The 20757-nt window shown below is 41.8% G+C and overlaps 1 protein-coding gene across 1 annotated transcript in view; it reads right to left on the bottom strand.

The window, feature by feature from the left end:
- Positions 1-20258, bottom strand: part of ALKAL1 (ALK and LTK ligand 1) — a 37281-nt gene extending 17023 nt beyond the window's left edge. Inside the window, exons 1-2 of the mRNA XM_055801081.1 lie at positions 19446-20258; positions 18234-18577 (exon numbers count right to left, since the gene is read on the bottom strand). Of these exons, the coding sequence (XP_055657056.1) occupies positions 18234-18567 (334 nt within the window). The 5' untranslated portion in view covers positions 18568-18577; positions 19446-20258. The remainder of the gene's footprint in view (positions 1-18233; positions 18578-19445) is intronic.
- Positions 20259-20757: the final 499 nt, after the last annotated feature.

Raw genomic sequence — 20757 nt, 5'->3', positions numbered from 1 at the left:
TAAAGTTTACCATGTCAGTCACCAATGGCAAGAGCATTTAAAAAATGAGTGTAATTCTTAATTGTGCTAAAGATGGGCTTAAAAGGAAGCACCAGCTTATAAAATCTCATTCTGGAATTTAGTCAAAATTTCTATTTTTTTCCTGTCTTCCCTCTGCCAGTCTATCACATGTAGTGCCAACCATTCATACTTACCCCAGAATCTCTGCTCACCTGTGTCAAAACTCTCTTACTCACCCTTGTAAGCCCTATCTACATCAGTTGCTCCCTTAAACCCAGGGGGGATTAATACTCACAGGGCATTCACAGGAGAGTAACTGCCATCTATTTGGTTCTACCAAAATGTAGTATTGCAAATGCTGAACATTTAAAAAAGTGCACAAAGTATTGTATGAAGGGATTCCTAAAACTGTCAATAAAATCAGATATGGTCACCTTCTACAAACTGTAATAAAGTCAGAGAAAGAACACATTAAAAAACATATAAAGAGCAAAGGTAAACTGCTTTCCTAATTCAGCATGTCTTGTTTCTGTCTGTAGAAGTATATGTTTATATATCTTCATAACATTTGTTTGATGGATTGACATCTGTGCACTATAGTTTGGAGAAGATTTGAAGTATTTCAAATTTCTCATTCATCACCCTTTCTTTGGAATGGAATTATTATTATTTTCTAAAAAATCTTGAAACAGAAGTGCTGCCTTTTTATAGTGACCAAGGTCAAATTCCACTCTCGCTGATGGCCACATAGTCCCCTTCACACATCAATACTCCATTAATGTAATTGCAAGGGAATTATGGAAGGGGTTTTGGACCCAAATATTTTTCAGCTGTACTGTTATTACAGAGCACTTCAGGTGGGTACCAAGAAAACAGATGACTGACTTTAGACACTTGACTTCAGTTGGATGTACACCCTTTATTTGAGCAATGGGGCAGTAAGCTTTAGCAACACTCTGTTATAAATAGTATGGAAGATTCTGTACATACTATAATACAAATAGTAACATTAAAGAGCAAGGCTAATGTGTCTTGGACGTTTCTTCAAGAGGAAAGGGGTATTTATTTATATCTGCTAAATGATAAACAGGCAAGACAAGTCTTATATTAGCTAGGCACACTGCAGTTCCTTGAAAAGGTTATGAACAAGATTCCAGGACATGGTGCCTGAAATAGTAGATGGCTGGATTTAATAAATACAATGGGTTCCAGTCATATGATTCTAAGTGTGAAACACTAGCTTCAGTTCCATCATCTCCATTATGTTCTATGTGCTGTTATCCCTATTGGATCATGGCCTATGAGAGGACCTAAGAGGGAGAAATTTCTCCTGGAATCCCTACTACTCCTGCCCCTATGAAGTCCTTTTCATCAAGTGCTAAGTCTTACCTAAAGACTATGCAGTCTTGTAAATGTATGATAATGAGCCATGCAAAACACACTCTTTCACCCTGAGAAGAAATACATTTGTTTGCTATAGTGTTTTATTGCTAACTCCCTCATTCTTTGTCTACTGGAAATTAAATGGAGTTAGTTTCTGAATTAATTTTATTTTTCTTTTTATTACATTACAAAGGAGTACGTGGGATTAGAAATTAAATGTCTCAAACTCCTTGCCATATTTCTAGCACAGGCTAAATCCATAAGTAACATCCTACTGATTCAGCTTGGTTTTATAAAAGAATGTCCATTATCTAGCTCCTTTTTTGGATGTTTCAGATCATAAAACACTGCTCTTTTCATGAGAACTAATTAAACTTTGGTGTACCTCATGAGACAGACAAATTTTAAAACAGTTCACTTTTTTCAAGTTTCCCTTTCCAAAACACCAGAACCACAACTGTGATGCTGCCTCAGAAGGCATTATGTGCTCATTTGTATTCTAAATTTTCTTCACTGCTGCAGTTTCCTCTCCATTCATCTGGGTTAGAAAATGAATGAAAGTGAAGTTTGTCCTCTTTTTTCAAGAAAGCGAGACCTTTAGTCCCATAATCCTTTTATCTCTCTACTGGAGAAAGTGGAGTGCCCAGGTCAAAGCTCCTGTGCTATTACAGTTAGTATCATGGCACTTTCGCGAACACGATCCCTCCCAAACACAATCTGTGGGAGACCTGCCTCCTTTCATTCAAGTGAAGTGACAAAGTCCTCTGAGATGACCTTGTGCCTCTAGGGTTTTTTATGCTTCAGGTGTGATCAGTCTTTCAACAGAAACTTCCACAAAATCAAAACAAGAGCAAACAAAGCAAATAAGATACTAATTTTGCTTGAGTTCACTCTTTTTCATTTTTATGCTGCTGCTTGGGAAGGATATGGAAGTTCTTTCCTTTATAACCCAGCTTTCTGACTTGAAGTTAGAGGGCCATCTTTAAGACACCACAACTGCTCATGTTGTCTCAGTTGACCACTCCCTGTGATCCACATTCCCATATCATACAAAAGGGAAAGCACCTGTGACGGTACAAGGGAGGAGGCTGGAAAACACACCCAGAAGTGAGAGAACACCCAGAAGTGAAGAAACAGGCATGGAAGCATTTGGTGTTCATCTTGTATCACTTGGATCACCCACGCAGGATACAAGGCTCAGGAGAAGAACACCTATTTATCATTCCTATGTCCACCCACACTTGGGTCAATTCTTCAGAAGCTATGGAGGAAAACCATTTTTAACTAAGTCCCTCCAGTAGTCTTAGCAGCAGAAAAGGTTGACTTGCAGTCTTGGGAAGGTGATAAAGACCTGTTCATATCCACGGGAAGGACCCAGCCAGCCACTGCCCCCCTTCGTCCCTGCCTATGCCCTACTCTTGCCCAGCCATTGCACTTTGCCTTCTTCCCCCCCTTGTGCTCCGCTTGGCCCCCTCCCCTTGACTGGTCTCCATGGAGCTGCGAGTGGGAACAGAGTGACAGGAATAGTTAGTAGCGATCATTGCTATGAAGACAACTAACAGCATGAACCTTAATTCCAGGAAGACCTTCCTACCTCAGCAGAGTAACGACTATTTACAGACTGAAAGGGGTTGCCAGGCTCCAGTTCAACACCCTCTTATGGGCAACAGATTATCCCTAGAGTTGGCTCCTCCAAGCCTGGGCACTGAACTGTGGGAAACACATAACCTGAGCTTGGAAGGAGCTAAAGGGAAGAGAACTTGAGCTACAGAAAAAGCATTTAATTACATATGAAATGTCAGGATAGATGGACAGGGTATGGAGAGGATAGTCTTGCCTGCTGTGAACTATTCAGGTTTTTCATCACTGGCGACAGTACATTCCTTCTGTCCCCCTCAAACTTTTTTCTTTGCTTAACTCACCATTTGTGAAAGGAAAGTAATTGTTTGGTAAGTGCTCAGACACTGTACGTTCATTACTCAGAAAAAGAAAACACAACTTGTTGCCGTTTAAAACTGCAGTAATGATTACCATCATCTTCATGATAAGGACCGTTGGAGATGCTGACCCCAGCTGGCCAGGGGACAGAGATGCTTGCCACCCTCTGATGCCCCCTGCAATATGAATGCAGAAAGCAGCACTTAAAAACTGCCCTATCTAAATCAGAACATTTCCCACAATATCTTCTGGTACATTGAGAAATATGATACTAAGTAATTTCTCTATGCTTCATTCATTTATAATGTCATCAGTTACATGCTGTACCAGCAGTCATTCATCATCCAGCCAGAGTTTGTACAAATACAGGTCAGTCTCCAAATTGGCTGTAGATCTTTCCGAACATTTTTTCTTTCTGCCACCTGTCTACCAATATTTCACCCTGTCAGCAGAACTATGTGATGGCTTTTAGACCGGTAATGGAAATGTACTTTCAATTGCACATGTGAAGCCTTCTCCCAAAATCTTTCCCTTCTTCCTATGTAAGATTGTCAGTCAGCTCCAGGTAATTTAACTAAACAATCCTTTCAAGTTTCCAGTTGCCACTGTCTGCCTTCTGATAGTCTCCTCACTCCTGCAAAGCCTTCGTGAGTAAACATGGAGATTTTTATTTAATAATTTTAAGATGCTAAAGGAAACATGTAATAGTATAATAACAGAGAAAAATGTTTTATTTCCCTTTGTTCATAAAGGTAACAAACATTTAATGTATTTCCTAATTTTTTTCACAACACAGTCATAAAGCTTTCAGAACCAGTTTCTCAAGGGGGTATTTATAAGCTAATGTCTTTGATTTGGGGCATTGGTCTAATTCTGAGACTGTCAGAGCTGTAATCTGAGACTGCATTAGAAGGAGAATACACCTATGTCTCAATGTATCTCTGAAACTGGCTACTTTCAGAAACCAATGTCTGGACCTGGAGATCCAATTTCCATTATTAAGAGTCACAGAAGCCATTGTCTGAATTTCAATTTTTGAAATAAAAAACAACAGCAACTAAGGAAATGCATTCTGTTTAGAGCCTTAGCTTATGTCTACAGTAATAAAACACAAAGCAGTTGTGTACTAGCAGCTCTCTGGACTCCCAACTGGTACAAGAAATCACTCTAGAAGCCGTTGTACTCTCAAAAATAACACAGTTTTGAGGGCTGTAAGACATGGGAAGGAGAGTATGCCCTGGTTCTGTTCTCCTTGATTTCAACAGAAGCAAAAACAGGTCCTCAATCTGTGAGTAATTCACATGATCTACTTAGCTAAACAATTAAGTCACAGCTCTGACATCTGATATTTATTTTAAGTTGTTTGAGCCAGATTCTCTTCTCTCAGCCAACCTTTTTTTCTGTTCTGGTGGCACAAAGGCTGTAACAACCATGGATTTTCTCAGCTGGAGAGTCTCCCAGCATGAATAAGTCTTTACCTGTCTGGCAAAGCCAGCTTTTATGTTTATTCCTCCTCCTTTGCACCCTCCGAACCTTCTCCATTTCCTTAAGCGCACGATAAGAGGCCTGGCTACAGCTCTCATTACTATGCTTCAAATAATCTCAGCCTGCATACTTGCCTCTTCAAATTAAAAGTATCCAGTTAATTTTAAATAATCCAGATGCTATTGTAACTGAAGTGAAAATATAGTCTGCTATGATGCTCCTTCTGTGGTATTTCAGAAGACACAAAATTGAGGATCTGTCCAAGGCACGTTACCAACGAGACATCTCAAAAGCTTTGAACGCTTAAACTATAGGTCACTCCTATCTGTGCAGGCCATGCTCAAGAATTTAATCATATTGCTAGGTAATCCTTAAAGAAAAGACACTCAATCCAAGCAAGGCAACTTTTTAAACCCCCCTCTCCACCCCAGGAGAGCAGAGGCTGCAGTACAGGATACCCTGAAGACAAGTTCAACCAAAAAAACCCACTTGGATTAGTTTGTCGACCATTGCTGGAGTGAAGAACCTTGTGGTTAACAGCTGCTGCTTTTGCATTATTTTAGGTGATGTACCCAATGAAAAGATCTTTAAATAATACTAGTCTAATGGAGATGAAAAATCAGGATATAGTTTATTGCTGCTCTTATTCTGAGTTTACTTCAGGCAACGTCCCATTGTGGAACTGAGCTGCAGGGAAATGTGAATCCTCACAGAGGGACTGCCCTGTAAATACGCTCTGGGAAGCAGTGGAACACCACTAAGGCACGATGATGACAGCACCAATTCCTCAGACTTGATCCACACTTCTGTGAATATGTTTATGTTGTTAAGGAGTCAGTCAAGGATCTCACTCCAGTCTCAAGACGAGATGCACTCACATCCTAATTCCTTACGCCTGTGCTCTTATTTCACTACCTAAAATGTGGAGCTCTCCAGAAGACAAAGCTCAGGTATATGCCAATACACGGGGCAGGCCCAAGCTCTGACCCAGCCGTGTGAAGTGGCCTGAGTGTCACAAACTGGTATTTTCACATTACAGTGCAGACTCTGCCTTGGACAGCTGAAGAGGCATTGAGTTCAGAGGAAAGTGGAAGCAGAAAGCAAGCAGATCCACCACATAGAAAAAAGGTAGGGAATTAAGTATGGAAAGTGTGTTTTGTCTAAGGAGAAATTAAAATTTTGCTTGGGCATTCAACTTCTCTTCTTGTATCCCCTTTAGCTCTAGCAATATAGTTGTGTCACACTTCTGGATAGCATGAGTTTCAGGGAACACTTACAAGGTTCACTAAACACCTACCTACCATATTTCACTTCCAGACGTGCACTGGGATGTAAAGGCCCAGCAAAGTAGGCTCACAGCTTTGCATGCCAAGAGTTTTGGCCAAGGAAATGAGTCAACCTGGGAGGTAAACAACATCAAAGAGAGTAACATTCAGAATGCAGCAGCCCCTTCTGATTCAATGCTTTCTAATCAGCCACCTTCTAATAATTCATTAAGACTTCAACAAAGAGGTTGAAACATTGGCTTCTCCTAGGGCTTCAGCCTACTGTAATGAAATTATAATGGGGTATATTTACAAGGTTGAATATCTTGAACTCAGCTATAATGATGTTTATTAGTAATTCTTCAATAGCTGCTCCAAAAGCATATTTGTATTAGTTAATCCTTGCCTGTGGAGACCTTTATATTTGTTGAGCAAAAGAACATTAAGAAGCACGGATTTCTTTTTTTTTCCTCTCTGTAAATCCCTATTTCCACCAGAAAATGCTGTGGGATCGAGAAATAAGCCAAACATAGTGTATACAATTACTTTTCTGCTATTACTGTCAGTGATCACTCTAGAAAACAGAACTGGAATGGATACAGATCTATATTAACATATTCTGACAAGTTTTACAATTGAAAAAGAAATGTAGAAAGAATTTAGCAGCCATACTATTTTGCGAGCTTCTTGGACAGCACCACACATACAGGTAAGCACTACGTGCATAATTCAAAACATCCTTTTTCTTCTTTTCACCTGTCAGAGATGTGAACGTGGAAAATACTGGAATACATCTATTTTGAAGAGTAAAAGAAAAAAATCTCAAAACAATTACAGACCCAATGTGTGAATTTATGCAGAAGAGCTCTCTTTTTCCCCCCACAGGAGATTCTAATAAACAGGTTGGGATACCCTCAAGTAATTCAAGTAGGAAAATGTACGACATTATGAAACCCCCATTATTTTGAATACTAAGCTGTGAATACGTACTTCACTCTTTCCAAGAGGAAAGATGTATTACACTATTGATTGTTCATTAAATTATAAAGGATGATTTTGAAAATAATGAGACATATAGGTAAGACTGGTCAAACTATTCAAGGCATTAATTTACTGAAGCTATCTTTTCCTATTCACAGGGGTTTTTTTCTGTAACAGATAAGAATTTCCATTCATTCATCTATCAACTATTTAAAATCACTAAACTATCAAGGCAGACATTTCAGCTGAATCCAGAGACTCCAAATTATGCCCAGAAAGTTATTGGACAGATCTTGACTGAAGGCAGAACCACTCTTAGAATGAGATATAGAGACTACACATTGATAAACATGAAGAGGAAATTAACTTCTTGCAATTCTGAAGCACTCTACCCATGTCTTCTGTTTTAGCTATCATGGATGCTAATAAATGTAGATTCTAGGATATCTGCATAAATTAAACACAAGCACAGCTGCAATACATCAAAAGCAACACATGAACTAGTTGAATCATCTGAATGAAAGCTGATGACGTGCTTAACTGCATACAAGCCAAACTCAGCACTGACAAACACTGGCAAACTTTATCAGAGTGAAAGGAAATAGAACTGAGTTTGCCAGAGCTTAATTAGAGCCTGCTCTTTTTGAAATAGGAACAGTCTCCAGGTTGATTGCTGTGCAAATGGTAATTTTTAACTGTATTTTAGATTTCCTGTGCTTATTTTGGAAATGTTTCTATTTTTTTCCAAATCAGAACAGATTCAGAACTATCATATCAGATTAATAACCCACAGTTTCTCCCTTGTAAGCACTTTATTCTAAATTGTTACCTCAAAGGTGTTCCCAGTGAACGTATGCCATGTTTATACTCAAGCTAAGGTCATTTTACCTTATTATCACAGTTATATAAAAAGACATCTTATAAATGACAACTGGGATCAAAATATTTTATTTGAGGGTTACATATAAATGCATCAGGCATAATGAGCTATTTAGACATACTAATATTGGAGGTTTTATCTTTGGAGATCGTAAGCAGGTGTAAAATACATTCCAGCAGGCCAAAATATGCTGAGCAGAAAGAAAGAAATAAAAGAAAAAAAGAAAGAAAAAAAAAACCAAAAAGAAAAAAAACAGAGCAAGTTTAATGCTTCTCTGGTTTTGAATAATGTTCTCACTCTTATAACATTCTGGTACTGAGATGGAGAGTGTAACTGCAGAGAAAAGAAACTGTAACCCTCAATATTCAAGAGGTTTTCTATCTGATCTAAGATAACACTTGTCTTGTAGGTATCATTTAATCTCCAGATCTCCTCATTTCACTCCTTGCTCTGACAGGAAAGGAGTAGTTATCCCAGAAAAATGTAAAGGAGAAGCAAGGCTTTTCTGGAGATGCTGCTCAGTTCTGGGTCTGTGGAATTCAGGATAAATGCGCAGTTTGTATCTGTTTTAAGGATTTTGAAAGCCCTGACTGCAGCTTACGTAAGGGACCCTCTACAGTTCCATGCAGCTAAATCATGTATGTACACACAGAGTGACTCCACCATGTAGGTGATGGAGAGTTCATGAGCAGTACATCTGGGTGTTAAATTTGCTGGACCTGTGCAGGTCTTATTCACACAAATTATTTATTTTGTAGTAATCCCTCTTCTGAAAGTCTAAAATCGCCTGACATCTGGAAAAGCAGCTTGTTACTGAATAAAGGGGGCAAACCTGTGTATGTTAACTTTACATGTAAACTTGGGATCTAATCATATAATAATGGGAAGCACAAATTGTATGGGGTATCTTGCTATATCAGTACTGACCAACAAGTCCATTCACACTTTAGGCCCACAGCATCAAATGGAAGTGGTTAACCTGCTCTAGATTGTCTTCTGACCTGGAAGATTTCTCCAGAGAAATCCTCATATTGCTGTGTTTTGGCTGTAAGTCTTTGTCCACCATGGAGTTCTGAAAATATTTTTCCTAAATTTTCTAAATTAAAATTTCAGTGACAAAAGCGAAGTTTCTCACATGTTAGGCATGCTATGCCATTATCAGACAAGGAAGAAATAATTACTCTATCACGATTACAGCAATAACATCACAGCTATGTCTTCAGTTATTTTAATCCAATGGGATTTAAGAGTATTACTAATCTAGTGCATGTATCCAGTACTGCCACATATACTGACAAGGATGCATTTCCTAACACTTCATTTCAAAGGTTCCTTCTCCTGAAACACATCACAGCTTGATATCATGAACAGTAAAGATTAAGGAAAAAAAGGTGCTTGACACTTTTCTTGTAGAGGTTTATTTTGCTTTTTAACTTTCTTTTACAGGTTCAAGTAAAAAAGGAGAACATAATTTAAAAATCAAAGCCTTAAAATTTGATTTGTGCCATGTCACTCCTGAAGCTGTCTAAAATCTGCAAGGAACATGATAATAGTTGCTTTACGGATGCAACTTTAAATGTTTTTCTTCAAGCCAAACCCACAGACTTCAAATCACGTAGTAGGAGAATATACACTAAAATGCCATCTAACCAATTTACTTGAATTGACTGACACATCTACCAGAATTAAAAAAAAAAACCTTACAAAAAAAGTTTAAATATACTTTAGTATGCAAAATTGTGCCTTTACCATAAGTGTTTTTGTTTGATTATATTACCATTTTAATTGTATGCTTAAAAAAAATAATTTAGGATTAAAAAGTAGCCACAATTTGTAACTCCAAACAGTATTTTCCATTGCCGTTAAAGGCTGTATTAAATAAATATAGTTTTATGCACTGTTTCAGTAAAATCTGATTTTTTGACCAGCAGACATAATAAAACATAGGATAATATAAAAATGGCCACTATCCAATCAAATGCTTGGATTCTTCATGTGTCAAATCTTGTTTATACCCTAAAGAATCGCACCCTCAGTATGTAATCAATAGTCAATCAATTCCCTCACTGGAGTAACTGTTTTCCAATTGACCAACATTAAAATGCCCAAAACACACATTAATATCCTGCAGGGCTTCCACTAAAGTAGTAACCTCTAATTCACACGTGACAAAATGAAGCATTCATCCTTAAATTAAATAGAAAACCTAAACACCAACTGAGGCTAACAAAGGGAAATCAGCTGCACTTTTTCTAGCCAAACACTTTCTACCATGTATCTTCTCCTGATTTTTAGTCATTTTGAAAGTTTAATTTTGACACATTTCCTTCACCAGAGTTAAGTTTTGGTTGTGGTCTTGCGGGCAGGGCATATATGCAATTGCTTAAGTATCAAAACAACAACAACAAAAAAAGTCCCAAAGAACACTTGTTTTGCAACTACAAAAGTATCTCATCCCATGTAACTCTGCTCAGCTGTGCACACATTCAGAAACCATTATATTCTTTTCTAACAATCTGCTTTTGGGTTTGATGATAAGGGAGAATATTAATGTAAGCAACAAATTACCAAAACTAATTATTTTTCAGTCCATCAGCTGAATGCTTTTATTGAAAGAAAAGATATTTACTATGGCTATTAAAGTGCACTTATTTGACATATTTTAAAACATGTCTTACAAAATAGTAACATAAGATTTGCTCACGTTTAAGTATCTATTTATTTATTTTAGTTCAGTAAAAAAAAGATAGACACCACTGAAAATTTTAGTTCTCAAAACAGGTGTTATTAAGTCCTACAAACTACTGTCACATCACTTGGCAAGATCTTTAAGAATAAAACAGCCCCAATGTGGACAGTGGCACTAGGTACACTTTAGACATGGAACTAGCCTCCCCTTTCCCTCTGTAGCCTTCTGGTGGCTATCTTCCTAGAAAGCACATCTTTATTGGGTGCCTCATTGATCAGGAGGTTTTGTCTATAGCTTTGCACTGTGACTACTACTATGCAATAATTTTTATGCTGTTTTAAGCACTTTGGAATATACATTCTGTATTTTTAAGCCACCTTTGTAACTTTCAAATCACGTGTAGGCCTGAAACACTGCATCATTCTCCCTCAAATTGTCCTCAAAACCCACAAAACTCAAAATTATGAGTGTGTGCGCTACATGTAAGTATGTATGGATAGTTACACTTCTCAACTTTTTAAATCTTTCTCCTTGTATATATACATATTTAAAAATCAAAATCATCTCCAGACATGAAGCAGTGCATTTTCAAGGCTAAAGCCTATCTACCAAACAATAAATGTACTGCAAGGCCTCGCACCCATGCATTAACATTCCCCCACCTCTCAGAGGCTTTCCTAGCAGATTACCATCCAAAATAAACTAGTAAAATACAGAGACCTGCCATTCTTTCTTGACTGAAAAATCAAATCGTGTCTACAGTAAAAAAAAAAAAAAAAAAACAACAACAAAAAACCACCCCAAAATATACCAACTCTTCAGTTTGCTCACAGGCTCAGGGCCAAGCTAGCCTAATTCAAAATGCATGCTACAGTTCCCAAGTTACAGACAGTTATGCACTTGGATCTACTTTGAAGTGAAACTTCTGTTTTATTTGTTATTCACTCCCCTGTGTACTGGAGGAGCCCTGGTGTACTTCAGGCCCAATCCTGGTGTAAATCAGTGAAGACTCTGACACTCACTTTTCTGGGGCCAGGACTGTACACATGAATAATTGTGTCTCTTGCAGTGTTAAATGCAATTTTTATAAAAGTATGAAACACAACTAAAACAAAACCCAAAAGACCCCCCTCATATTGAACAAATAAAAGGTCACTGACTTTTTGCACGTAATAGTTCAACAAAACAGCTTTTTCATACGCTCTCTTGCTCCTGGGACTGCGTACTGCCATCGGAAACGCTGGCTGCCCAGCACACTGCAGCTCCACAAGGCTTCTCCCTTCACATGCCAGGGCAGCATGCAATAGCAGGTCGACACTGTAAGGTACTGAGCACCCCCAGTTTGTCTGTGATTAATGGAAGTCAGAGCAGAGCCCCTTGAAGGGCCAGTGTCATCATTTCATTTGAAGGACTGCTCTGATGGACTGCGCTGTAGTTTAAACCTCCATGTACGTAACAACTATGTTTCATCTTTGCTCACTCGCACATCAGCTGTCAGGACCAGCCCATGGGCTTGACATTTTCCACTGTGATATGGAAGATTTCTGGTTATCCTAGATTTCAGATGCCTTCTGTTCAGTGGCCTAGCACTACCACCTGGCAGTCATGTTTGCCAAGCACGCAATATTGGTATTACAAAGGCATATTGCACAATACACCTAAAAACCCAAGCAGTCAAGGAAATAAACGTAGCAGCAGGGTTAGAGATCAAAAAGGCACCACAATGACGAAGGAGCTGGACATAATGATAGATCCAAGCACTTGTGTAGAACTGAAGGACTCCATGGTCCATTCACAAGGACTGTGAATACACTCTCTCTGAAGCATTTGGGACTTAATAACATTAGAAATTAAGACAGTCCACAAACTACAAGCAATGAGATCACAGACATCTTACAAGTTGGGGAAATAGTACAACGGTAACACTGTCTGGAAGGAAATGTTGGTGATAAACAACAGCTAACCTGAATGAAAGGCAGTAAGGTCAAGGCTCATTCCATTAAAACCAGTAGAAAAGGTGGAAAAAATAAAATATGCTTACAAATGTAAATACAGTTACAAATACACACTTGTCAATTAGATCTGTTGGTGTGTGTAACTATATATTTATTACAGAAAACAGTAAGTAATGGGTCATTAAAAAGTGGCCAATATCAAATTGTTTGGGAGAATTTCTCAAGGAAAATTTGAGGATGGCTTTGAGATCAAATACTATCAATATATTTAATGAAAAGTAATTCTTTCTCCTCACCTAAATGAAACACTATGTGACAAAAATCTATCCCTGCTTACTTGAATTTTTTGGGAAGAATTGACACCTGACCTTGGAACAAGCAGAAACAATGGTTATTTCCGCTGAACTCCTTAGGAATGTGGTCATACTTCTGGATCATGGTGTGCTGAGATCCTCACAGCCCCTCTGATCCTGCCTCAGTAACCACTGGCCTGGGCAGCATCTCATCCTATGACATCTTTACTGCTGCCAGCACCCAAGCCAGTTGCACAATATCTGACAATTCATTCAGTTTGTTAATTTATGAGAATATATTTTCTTTAAATTACTAACTCTTGAATAAGCAGAGTTATAATTTATTTTCCTATCATGTTCGCTCAATAAAAATAAAGAAAAATAATTTCTTAATTGTTTGGAATATGGATTATATTAAGCTTCTAAAAGCAAAATATATTTGCCTGGTTCTGTTCCAGAAAAGCCTACCCTCCAACTTCACTGTAAAAATAATTTATTCAAAAACTTTGGACCTGGAATCAGGAATAATTACTATAAGCCAACAGACTTAATATTTTGATTTTTAAATGTAAACATTATTCTCCTTTTAAATAAATTTCATCCACTATTTTGCTAATTTCTGAGGAATTACCTGCTTTGGTAAACATAAGATTTTGGAGAATGCAATTTGTATTAACTCTCATCTTCTTTTAAGCCTCCTGAATATCCAGCAATTCCTATTAATACAATATACTAAAAAAAATCCCCACATCCCCCCCCCCCCCAACCTATTTTATTAATAGGAATAATAATTGGACAAGACATAAGTATTATAAAGAACTCTGTATTATGCCATATCATACATTTTGATTTCCTAGATACAAGGTTTACATTCCTCAGTGGTCTCTTTTTTTATTCCAGATCTGTACTTACATTCACTGAAGTAGTTTAGTATTAGGCACAACAGGTCTTGCAGAATTATGGACTTTCAGCTGTAACTATCGCTATACTTACAGATTTTTTAAGTGAGTAAAAAGAACAAAACTTTTCTTATGCCTTACCTAAGGTTACATGTTTTTTATTCAATTGTAAACTAAAATAAACCTCAAACATATCTTTCAAATCTAACTCATTATGAATAATGGTTAAATTAGCACCATGCCATGGGATAACTTAGTTTTCTTCTGCTGATGTGTAGAAATTTTGGCATAAAACTGAACTCTTAAGTTTAACCTCAAAGTTTAAATAGTTTGAGGGCCAAATTCCCTTCTCTGATATGTTATTCTAAATCTGAAGTAGATATGCTCAGGAGGCTAATTTGAACATGCTAGTAAACTGAGAGCAATATTTATTTTCATTCCTTCATGCTTGAAAAATAACTAATCAAAATGTTTTAAAACGTCTTGCTGGTCTCCCAGCACAAAGAAAAATTTCAGCCCCCTACCCCTTGCAGGTTTAGATAGCTCATTTCTCCACTGTCATGGGGAATGTGTAAGGAAAGAACAGTTAATGCAGGCTTTTTTTATTTCCCAAGACTTCTTTAAATCTAATTACGTGGAAGCTATTTTGGTTCCACAGAAAGTGTTTGGATGAAGGTAACAAAGAAAACTTGAGGAGAATGACAAACTGTTCTAGTTTCCCCAACGTCGCATTCAAAAATAACCTGATGCTGAACCCTCTCTTTCTGAAAATACATATTTGTGTTCTTCATTTTAAAAAAAACTGACCACAATTACACATCAGAAGCAGGGGATAGATATGAAAAAGATTGCCCATTGAGGAGCTTTCAGCACTAAGCTTAAAAACTTTATGAGACACTTCCTAGTGGAAAAAAAAGCCCACACTGAAGCATAGAAGCTTCATGGAAATCAGGCAAGTAAAGGATGTTTTGACAGAAAATTTAATCCCGCTAGATATAATAATTCAAAGGAACAGCTTGTATTTTTAGTGACATCCTACCAGAAATCCTAGCAAAAGATGAAGATTGCTTTTTTGGTAAATTGGAATATATTATTTCTTCTGAATATACTCTTCAGAGTAACTGCTCGCTCTCATTAATCAGGTCACCAAGAAAAACAGGGATAGATCTCTCAGATAAGACTTTTGAACATGTAGGGATAAAAGAGATAAAAGTTAAGACAGCTAAAGTGATGGTGAAATTGGTATCTTTATTGCATATGGGGGTGTCCTTCTGGGTCCTACAAGACACATGATCCTAATCTTCATATGGCCAAAAAGCACACAATGCAGAATATGTCTCTGATTATTAAAGGGAAAAAAAGACCCAAAATGTCATTTCCAGGCAGGTCACAGCAGCTCACTGCCCCAACACGGTAGGGCAGATTTGAGTATCCATCCTATTCCAGGGCTGTCATGCTCCTTTGCCCCACAACTAACCCACATAACATAGAGCACAGCTGTTATTTCCATAATATAGCTCTAGCCCAGGACCTGCCCTTGAACCACCTGCAAGCCACATCTAGATGGGGCATCACAGATCAACCACTCTTGCTTTTAGATCTGATTTATGTATCTATAAATGAGTGGCACATGTAGGATGTCTGACAGTGTCTTGCCCTTCTTTTCCCAGCCTCACTGAAGACACCCTGTGATTCTGTGCTTTACCATTACGGCCTGAGCTAAATGAGCAGGTCCCCATAGCTGTAAGGAGGACACCCTAACCCTTCTCAAACCTGGCCCACCCCTAGTCATCTGCATCAGCCACTTGCCTTGCGCTGCTCCTAAAATTCAGCTGGTGGCACTCCAGGCCAGCTCTCCTCCCTATGCAAAGAGCTAATCAATCCCCAAATGAGATAAAATAAAAGAAATGTGTGTGTGGAGGTGCTGCTCAGTAAATTGAATTAGCTCATTGTGGGGTGAGACTGAAGCTGGAACCAGTCCTGAGAATGAGGGAGAGAAGAGGAGGGCAAACATATTTCAACCCTCCTGCTATTCAGCTCGTTGATAATATGAAGTAGCATCTTCAGAAAAGAAAAAAAAAAGAGAAAACACAGAAATTATGCTTCTTGCATGCTCTGTTGTATATATAGTACTGTTCAGGATCCTTTTTGTTTCAAACAATAGAAGCAATTGAGCCATTCAATTTTCTTTTAAATCAGACATTTGGGTTTGATTTTCAGCAATAACAGACAATCCAAATATAACTCTGGTTTTAAAAGTTGGCTGAGTACTCAGCTGAACGCAACACCTTTTGTGACTGATGGGAAGATGAGCCATTCTCTTCAGTTGAGACTCAGGTACCTCCAGCTGGAGTAAAGAGCTGCTGTTAATGTGCTGGAAACAGGAGTTACAAGAAAAGGGCTGATGACTTAAGAAAAGCCTTGTCATAGTTCTCTGTCCCAAAAAACAAACACACACCATCACAACGGTAGTAATTTGTATCCTTGCTGTTTCTTATAAAAACATCAAATGAATATGAAAACTTGATTATTATTTAAACTGTAGATCTGCCCTTTCTAGGCTGGAGAGAAAGCTACCCTTATGGCTGCCCGTAGGACACTGCACCTATGCCCAGGACAACTGGAGAACTTCTTTAAGGATATTCAGCAGTTCCACTCCTTTTGTATACAACATAGTTACTAAAACTAACCATTAATAGAAAACTAAGCCTTATTATGTATAATACTGATGAATTCAAGAAAACTCCCCTTCAAAGTTATATAAGTATTGAGATATTCACGCTGTTTTATAGCTTAAGACAATTACTTGTTTAGGAGTAAACATCTCAAATGGGAGATACTCTCCACAACAGACTTCTTCCTCAAGCCACCCAACACTAGTAACTATTGCTCTGCAGTTTATACTTTTCTTTCATTCTCTTGAAAAGAAGACACATGTAAAGTTTCATGCATTCTGCCTCGAAAAGACCTTTCTACATTTTTTTCCCTGGAGAAGTGTACACTGAGAGTGTGCTCACAGCACAAAGAATTTAAGCCACAATTAAGTCAATCACTCATGACCAGTCATATTGATAACCTGCAGCCCCTTCTCCAATCAGCAAACAAATCTGTGGCAATTTGGTTTGGCCTGGCTTTCTATTAATTACCAGAGACTCAATGCTCTGAAAAAGCAAGGATATCTGGAAGTTCACTGGGACACTACAACTCCTTACTGACGGACGATTCGGTTCTCGGGGCAGATCACACTCAGCAAAAGCTTCCAAGGCCCAAACATTAATTACTTTTGCTTGATTTGTTTCTTTATAATCCAATTTCCTTAGACTGTGAAGTGATCTCACTGCGCAAGTGCCTGCCCTACAAATCAGATGCTCACCTAACTTCTGAACTTGTCACCCAACTTCAAGTTTTTCCAAAACGTGGTTTAATAGCCTTTAAAATAGACCACTGGACAGAGAAGAGCAAGTCTGCCAGTGTGACTTGGGGAGGGCTGCATCCTAACTTCACCTATTACCAGCCATCAGGCACAAGGACACCCTCCAGGGAAACAGATCCCTAAGAAACCAAACTTCCCTAGTTTACCTCACCTTGGTTTACTTTCCAGTAGGGTCTCTGGCAGGAAACAAGAGAAAAATGTTAGTGGGCTACAGCCCAAAGACATTCACTATAATCTCCTTCTTGCTGAACTGCACCATCCTGACCCACACGAACCCCTCTGGCAGCTCCACTCCAGCAGGAACTGCCTGGTGTGGCTCTGCATCCAAACGAGCTCAGCAGGGCTGCCCCACTGCCGTCTCACTGGCTCAGCATCACCAGGCAGCTGTGCCTGGCCCTGAACTGGCCCTGCGTGTCATGGCCAGGCCTGACCTGTGCCAGTGCTGGTGACATCTCCCTGCCCCAGCCTCCAGAAGGGGAAACAAGTCCCCATGCCCAGCACAGCCCGGGTCTCCCGCACCTGCCCCAGCAAAACTAGAAAAATGCATCACACGGGAACCAGTCAAGTTGAAGAGGAAGTTTAAAGGAGTAAGTCCCGGCATCTGTCTCTCAGATTAGTCATTCTTCCTCTTTGTGCACATCAGAGGAGCCGTCCTAAGCCTGAGGGGAACCGGGGCTCCCTCAATGCCGGCTGCCCTCCCACACCGGGAAGCTGGGAGGACTTGCGCAGAGGGCGCGTAGACCAGCTGTGGCCGCAGCTGGGCTCTGGGCAGACGGTGCGGCAGACGGAGCGCCCCTCTCCTCCCTGACGGCCGGGGTTACCGCCACCGCTGAGCCGCCCGCAGCGCGGCCCGACACCGGCAAAGGCTGAAACCGCCGGGGCGCGCACCCCTGCCCCGCTGCCCGCTCGCCCCCTCCGCCTGCCGCGGACAACCCCGCCGGAGGAGCCGTCGGGCTTGGCGGCCGGAGACGGCGGCGGGGACGGGACCCGGAGAAGGCTGCATGCCCCGGGCTCCCGCGCGGTGGCTCTTACCTCCGTGGCGGGCGGTGGCGAACAGCCGTGGGGGCGGCGGAGCGGCGACGACGGCCGGCGGCGGGCGAGGGGCGGCGGCGATGGCGCGGGGGTCTGGCGGCGGGGCGCCGCCGCCGCTGTACCGCCGGGAGATCACCCGGTCCCGCCGCGGCGGGCGGGGCGGTAGCGGGCGGCCGCCGTCGCCGAGGGCTTGGAGGAGGAGGTCGAGGAGCGCCCCCCGCTCGGCTCCGGCGGCGGGCACGTCCCTGCCCTCGGCGCCCGGCGGCGGTGGGGCCGAGGCCAGCAGCAGGAGCACGATGGCGGGCAGCGCCTGGCGTTTCTTCGCCCCTCGCATCTCTGCGGCGCTGGGAGGAGGCAGAAAGCGAAGGCGGTCAGCGCCGGGCCCGGCCCGCACCCCGCCCCCCCTACCGCGCCCGGGGCACCCCCGCGGCGGCGGCGCTCTCCCGCCCGGGCCGGGCGCAGCCCCACCGAGGCGACGCGGGGACCCGACGGACAGCCACCGGCTGGCCCCGCCGCGCCTCCCCGCCAGCCCCCGGGCGGCCCCGCCGCGCTCGCCCGGCGCCCCGGAGGGCGCATTTATAGACGCGGATTAGAGGAAGGGTATTAACCCGCCGCACATATTTGCGGTCCTGGGCTTTGTGGGGGATTTGCTCGGCTCCCTTTGCCCCCGACCCTCCCGCGTCTGCCGTCGCCTCGCTCCTTCGCCGGCAGAGCTCCCGGGACGGCGAGGGAGCCCCGCGGGCCAGGCCGCCCCCCGCCCGGGCAGTGCCGCACGGCGGCCGGCGGGCGACAGCGTGCCGACGGGCGACTGGCCCGAGTGCGGTTACGGACGAGTTACAGCGGGAACCGCTGCAAATCAGGGTGTTAAGGGCAAAAACAATTGCAGCAGGCTGAGAGCAGCGCTTTAATGCCCCTAAGTAAGCTATTCTAATTATAGCAAACGGTTGGGATTAAGGGGGAGGGAGGAAAATTCTGTTATTTACGAAGTGTTTCATACGTGGCTTCCCTTGCAAATCCTCTTGGGCGAAAGAGTTAACCGGCGCGGCCAGGGAGACGGCTCTCCCCGACGGCTCCGGGCACTCCTTCCCGCCGCCGCCGCCGGGGCGCACGGCAAACCCGGGGAGCAACCGGGGAAGGAGCCGCGCTTCGCCGCAGGGGCAGCGACACCCCCTCGCCGCACGCCGAAGGCCCCTCGGGAGAGCCGCTGCTTACCTTCAGGCGGAGGCAAGTCTCGCCGAGAGCGGGAGGGCTGGGGAGAGGCGTCCGCTGCCGTGGGCGCAGCGCCCGGGTCCCCGCGGAGGCTCCGCCGGCCGCGGAGCGGGGCGGTCGGTGCTGCGCCCGGAGAGGGGGGATGCGCCCTCCAGGGCCATGCGCTTCTCTTATATAGTCCGCACCGGCGTACTCATTTGAGTACTATCGACTTTAGGTGGGTGGCAGTCGATGGAGACACCTCTGGTAATCACTCTTGGGCTCAGAGAAGGTCTTTTCTGACAAACTTCCTCCTCCCCGTTTGTCCCCCGGTGGATGGCAACTGAAAGCTGCGTTTGAAGCAGCTCTGATCTGTTTGTGAAATTAGATTTCCCCGAAGACTGGGAAATGCTTACTAATAAAGCTGCCGGCTCAAGAGATTAAACTGTATTTTAACTTAGCGGGATTCCATTGGGAATACAGCAAGAGAACTGTTTTCCCCGGCTTTTCTTACCGAACAAAGAAGCTGTTGCTCACAGTCTGAAGTGTGAAGTGTGTATAACTTGGGTTCTGTTTTGATGGCAAGAAAGTGGTAGACTGTCTTTGGCAAGTGAATTCACAAACTAGGGACCCTGTAAAAATTTGTTTCTCCCAAGCAGCTTTTTTAATTTTTGACAATTTTTGAGACAATTAATGAAAAGCTAGCAAAACAGGTACTGACCTAATGAAACCATTAAACCCCACAGGTTAAAAAACTTGCTTCCTAGAGCCCTAAATGTGTAAGCAAATAATTAGTGAATAAGATCTCAACTTTCAGAGAACAGTACATACAGATGGTCTGGGTAGATTGAAAAGAAATACAAATTTTTAAAATCATACCAGACAATATTTCATGGTATGATGGAATTTGCAAGTATCACTCTTTGTCAGAACATACCACTGAGATACTTACTTGAGTAGAAGAAAAAGGATTTAAGATATCCTTGAAGATGTGAAAATGGGGAATTTAGATCTGAAAGAGATTTAAACATTCTGCATCTGTCTGACATGACATTTCCCTACAAACTCTGTCTCTTACCCAAAACTGTCATTTGTACCCTTCTCTGGTTATCTCGGGCAGAGCACACTCAGGGCTGTATCACACAGGGACTACACCATCATGGGTGATGGGACCCAGCTTCTTCCCCACATCCACCTACTCCTGTGCTATCCTCACTCACCTTTGGGGGAGTGATGCCACAGAGATCAGGGATAAACCGAATTTAACTAATGAAGGGTTACAAAAGGTTTTATCACACAATTCTTTCTAGAGGTCAGCATACTGCACTTGATATAC

Source organism: Falco peregrinus, chromosome 3 (assembly GCF_023634155.1).
Source record: "Falco peregrinus isolate bFalPer1 chromosome 3, bFalPer1.pri, whole genome shotgun sequence".
Classification (NCBI taxonomy): domain Eukaryota; kingdom Metazoa; phylum Chordata; class Aves; order Falconiformes; family Falconidae; genus Falco; species Falco peregrinus.
Note: the sequence above shows the minus strand (reverse complement) of the source record. Positions and strands in the feature narration are given on the sequence as shown.